At 62.0% G+C, this 5,079-nt stretch overlaps 1 protein-coding gene across 1 annotated transcript in view; it reads right to left on the bottom strand.

The window, feature by feature from the left end:
* Positions 1–347: 347 nt before the first annotated feature.
* Positions 348–5,079, bottom strand: part of DNPEP (aspartyl aminopeptidase) — a 5,017-nt gene continuing 285 nt past the window's right edge. The window contains exons 2-13 of the mRNA XM_026852474.1: positions 4,926–5,070; positions 4,453–4,578; positions 4,218–4,348; positions 3,796–3,880; positions 3,242–3,349; positions 2,929–3,006; positions 2,499–2,582; positions 2,053–2,213; positions 1,862–1,901; positions 1,383–1,484; positions 876–1,043; positions 348–463 (exon numbers count right to left, since the gene is read on the bottom strand). Of these exons, the coding sequence (XP_026708275.1) occupies positions 413–463; positions 876–1,043; positions 1,383–1,484; positions 1,862–1,901; positions 2,053–2,213; positions 2,499–2,582; positions 2,929–3,006; positions 3,242–3,349; positions 3,796–3,880; positions 4,218–4,348; positions 4,453–4,578; positions 4,926–5,070 (1,279 nt within the window). The 3' untranslated portion in view covers positions 348–412. The remainder of the gene's footprint in view (positions 464–875; positions 1,044–1,382; positions 1,485–1,861; positions 1,902–2,052; positions 2,214–2,498; positions 2,583–2,928; positions 3,007–3,241; positions 3,350–3,795; positions 3,881–4,217; positions 4,349–4,452; positions 4,579–4,925; positions 5,071–5,079) is intronic.

Genomic DNA, 5,079 nt, shown 5'->3' with positions numbered 1-5,079 from the left:
CCCCAGCCGCAGGCAGCGGCCGCAGCCCGGGGGCTGGCAGCGCCGGGCGGGAGCCGATGTGCCCCTGGCCCTGGCAGGGCAGGCTCAGCTCCCCCCGCGCTCCCCTGGGGACGGACAGGGGCAGCCCCAAAACTGCAGGAGGCAGGGGCCAGCCTCCCCCCAGCTCTTCCTGGGGACGCGGAGCCGCGTTCAGCCCATAAGCTGGCACCCCCAACCTGACACGGCATCAGGCGGTGAACAGCTCTAGTGCCCAGCCCCATGGGAAAGCACAGGTGGGAGTCACGGGAGGCCCTTGGGGGACCCGAGTGCATCACCCCCACCCCCAGCCGCGCTCACGGACCACTCGCTGATGAGACAGAGATGCTTTAATGGCCCCAGGGCCGACATCACAGCCGCTCCCTCCCCAACACCCTCAGTCGACCACCAGGTTGCTGCTGATTGCTGGCAGGAGCTCGAAGAAGCCCTGGAAGGAGAGAGGTTGTCAGGGAGAGGCAGGAAGGGTGGCACAGGGCAGCGGGGACAGGCAGTGGGGGCAGGCAGAGGCTCCCTGTTGGGTTATGCGCGTGCGGCATCATAGCAGGCAGCTACTCGCAGAGAGCAGGACCGCGTCGCCATAGTAACCCATCACTGACTCAAGGCTAGTGCTGGTTGCCATAGGAACCATTTGGGGATGGCAGTCGCCAGGGAAGCCAGGGAAGGCTGGGATGAGAGGGGGCACCTCCAAAAGCAGTCAGTACCTGCGCTGCTCCACAGCAGGGGCAGGATGTTTGGGGGAGGATGGCCCCAAGGTGGGGGATGGATGGGGACACGGGGATGCAGGAGATGTGGAGCAGCAGGGAGGGGTCTTTGGTGCAGAAGTGGGGTGGGGGGCTCACCTTGAAGAGGGTGATGCTCTGGAGCACCCCTGAGGTGCAGCACATCTCCCGGATGGAGTGCATGGCCAGCTGCGGGCAGCCAATGTCCAGAACACGCAGTCCCAGCCGGGAGGCCAGAATGGGGCCAATGGTGGTACCGCAGGGCGTGTCGTTGCGCACCATGAACTCCTGCACAGGGACACGGGCTTCAGCAGCTCCCCACGCTGCCCCACAGCCTCCCACACAGGCCCCCTGGGCCTGAAGGGACGCAAACTGGGGTGGAGAAGCAGCACCAGCACCAGGCCCAAGCCCCCTGAGATGGGCCACACTCAGGCCAGGCCCTCCCCCAGCTCCTAAGCCTGTTCCCCAAGGCAGCCCTGCAGCTGGAGCCCCAAAACAGACCCTGGTGGGGACAGACACCATAACTGAGGGGTGGGCATCTGGCACAGGCCCCATCTCCTGAACCCAGGGGCAGGGTTGCAGCCCAAGCTGGTAACGCTCATGGAGAACTCGCCCAGCCCCGCTCACCTGCAGCGGGACACCCACGCGGGCGGCAATGTCCCGGATGACTGCTTCGGTGACAGCCGTGGAGGCGTAGCGCTGGTTGCTGTTCACTTTGATGACGGGGCCCTGCGCAAGGGAAGGCACTGCAGGCCCACGATTGGCACCGGTGGCTCTGGAAACACCCATGCCCAGGCAGTGCCGCCCCAACCCACCAGTCCATTGTCCCCTCCCTGGGTGATCCGTGGGGATGGGGACAGCCCTGCCGTGGGGAGAGCCCCAACTCAGAGCAGAGAAGGGCTCAGGGCAAGGTTGTGGTCCCAAGCAATTAACACCAGAGGCATGGAATGGCCAAATCGTGCTGGGAGACAAACATCTCCCATTTGAGTATCTTTTTTTGAGTTGTACCCCTGGGACCATGCTCAGGAAAGCGGCTCGGCGCTTCACAGCATTGCAGAACAGATGGATAGCACCTGTCCCAGCACAAAGCACAGGGCTGCCCTCACCTTGTGGAAAGCCGGACGATGATTCTCCTCATGCTTGTCCCTGCAAAAGAGAAGCAGGAGTTTCATGATACAGCCCTCCCTCCTTACCGCAACAAGGCCTGTCCTGGCTGTACTCCCTGGGGAATGAGGGGATACGTCTTTCCAGCCGGCAGGGCAGGCGGCTCTGCCTGCAGCCCTGCTCGACTACTCACACGTAGTTAGGGTGCACAGCGTGGGCCATATCAGCGCTGATCATGTAGGACTTGGCCATGGCCTCCTCAAAGGCTGTCAGGTTTTGAGGTGATGCCGAGATCCGGCGCAGCACCAGCTCCGTCAGCAAGGACTCTGCACCCTGTGCACTCTCTGACCCTACCTGTCAAGGATTACCATCAGCAGGACCACCCACGTGACACAACCTCCTGGCACCTCAGAGCTCATCTGAGTGACAGAGACTCCCCAAAGCCAGCAGAGCTGCTTTCAAGTACACCAGTGCTTCCCAGCCCCTGCCTCGGCCACACTCCACAGGGGGAGCAAGCAAACCCCACCTTGCCCCACTGAGGCCTGGGATCTAGCTCCTGCTAGACATGGCTGGGGGAGAGAGAAAGAACCTAGAGCTCTTCCCTGTGCCAGCCACCCCACAGCTGTGCCCCTCAGTCACCTCCTCGTTGTCGTAGAGCGCGATGAGACGCACGTTGGTCTCCTGGGAGAGGGAGGAGGGTGCGGCGCACGAGTCAATCAAGGCCTGCAGGATTAGAGGAGAAAGGATACCAGCTTGAGTGCCAGCCCATTCGGGAAGCTCAGCTCTACACCAGCAGAAACTTCCCCAAGAGAGCCCAAAGCACCAAGCAAGGGGGCTGTGGGCACACACATACTGCCCAGCGAAAGCAGGAGTCACCCCTGGGAGCTGTTGGGAAACCCCCCCGCCGGCAAAGGGGTATCCTCCATCCAATTCCAGATTCTCCACCAAGCCAGACCCACCCCAAAGGAACATGCCTCCCAGCTGAGCCTTGGGCCAGCCCACAGCCTCCCTAAGCTGAGCTGGGGTGTGCAGGGGCCATGCTGCAGGCTCCTTTCTCCCTCCTGCTCACCTGCAAGGCACAGTAGCAGCTGTGCAGGTTGTCCAGGCGCGGGGAAAAGATGAACTCGTTGAAGGCACCACCCAGCATCTGCAGGCAGAGAGCCAGGAAGAGCAGGGTACGGGCTCTGGGTCAGCAAAACATACCTGCCACTGGGTCCTCAATCCAGTCCCCTCATCTCTGCCCCTCAGGAGCTGACTTCTCTCATTCTGCTCAGCTCCTAGCCCTGGCACGCCCCAGGCAGAGGAAGTGTGCCGGCTAAAACCTGTGCAGTGCCAGCCTGCAGGCTGTGTGCAGGCAGAGGGAGGCTCCTGCCCTTACTCACCGCTGGCTGTGTATCCGCCAGGCATAGTTCCAGCTCCACAATCTGCTCTGGTTTCACCCCCAGCTGAGGGCAGAGCAGGGAAAGCAGGACAGGGCTGTGCCGGTCTGTCTGGGAAGAAAGCGGAGCTGCGGGCAGGACAGGCAGTAGAAATGCCCCGTTTTCCCTGGCAGAGCTGTCCCACACCTCATTCACGTTGACAGAGTCCTCCCTCCTCCTAACACATCCAGTGTTCAAGCCCCCACCTCACACAGGACAGCAGGGCCATTTTCAGGGTGCAGCGAGGGCGTCTCTGCCCTCTGTGCAACATCCCCTCCCATCCCTGCCTCCACAGGGACTGTGACAGCTTTACAGGGGCTGCACCCCCTTGGATGAAGACCAGGGTGGGAACAGGGAGAGGGCTGAGCAGACATGTCATGCACACAGCTCTGGGGCAGAGTGGAAGGTCCATAGGGAGAAGGGGAACCTGCTTGGCAGGTCCCTGAAGACTGAAAACCAAAGGTAACAAGTGTGAGGTCCTAGTGAGCACCACTGCTAGTCCTTGGCACCTGGCTCACCTGGGCTGCAGCACTGCAAGGTTTGGCCTCCATAAGCACCTCCTTTTCCAGTTCCTCCTGCACAGCAGTGGCCAGAATGGGAACCCTGTGGGGAAAAGGTGCCGTTAGCTCCCAGGGCTTTGCTCACCTCTCCTGCTTGGGTTACACACAACCAAACCTTCCTGGGGTGCCTGCCTTGCTCCTCCAGGGAGTGACTGGTATGCCAAATGGAGCAAAGACACACATTTCAAGCACAGATCTATTGTGCCTCCTCGGGACACCCCAGTGTCCCTTCCCAAGTCCCAAGCTTGGAAGCATCTGCTAGTAGGACTCTATGGAGCTAAGTAAAGCCACTGCAGACCTCCCCACCAGCCACTGCCAAAGGGAGAGAGCTGAGGCTATCCTGAGGGCTGGCCAGGGGTCAGGACTGAGCCAGGCCTTACAGGTGGTGCTCGGTGTTGGGCCCGAAGTTCTCATTGATGCTGCGCTGCAGATGGATGGCCAGGTGGGGAATGCGGAGAACAGGCCGCTCCACACATACCAGGCGCTGCTCCAGACGCCCCGTGGCCGGGTCCTGAAACACAAGTTGGACTGCTGGGGTCAGGCCTGCAGGGAGTCATGGATCCAGAGCCAGGGGCACACAGCTAGCCCACTGTGCCTATCCCAAATCAGGCTCACCTTTATGATCACCCTCCCGGCCACAGTGAGGTCACGGTCAAACCAGGTATTCCAGATGCCCCCTCCATAGGTCTCCACGCCGACCTGCACCGTGCCCACCTGCTCCCGCTTAGAGCGACGCTTCACCTGGGTGAGAGCAGAGGCGGCGCTGCCAGCACTGCAAAGCCCCGGGGACCAGGTAACTGGTGGGGACTGGGCTGAGCACACCCAGGGTCTCATTGCTGATCCTGTCAGCACAGGGTGCTGTGAGTCGCTTGGTGGGACAGGGGACACAGAGGCATTAACAGCGGGTGGAGCAATGCAGGGGGTCAGTGGGGGCCACGCTGGGTGGCAGATTTGGGAGGTGTAGGGACCCAGCAACGGTGCTGTGGGGCGCAGGGGGAGTCAGAGTAGCTTTTGCTTGTGGAGTGAAACTGGAGGGCGCCAGAGAAGTCGCCAGCCCCGGAGGACGGCACCCGTCTGGCCGGCCTTACCCTGAGGCAGGGGCTGTCGGTGTGGGCCCCCAGCAGGCTGAACCCATTCCCGGGCTGGAACTGGGCGCCGACGGCGAAGGCGATGAGGGTGGAGTAGTTCCGGGTGACGAAGTACTGGGGGCAGAGGGGCAGGGGTGAGGGCCGGCTGCCATCC

This window comes from Athene cunicularia (genome assembly GCF_003259725.1).
Source record: "Athene cunicularia isolate RWA chromosome 7 unlocalized genomic scaffold, athCun1 chr7_part1, whole genome shotgun sequence".
NCBI lineage: Eukaryota > Metazoa > Chordata > Aves > Strigiformes > Strigidae > Athene > Athene cunicularia.
This window is presented reverse-complemented; position numbering and strand designations above follow the sequence as displayed.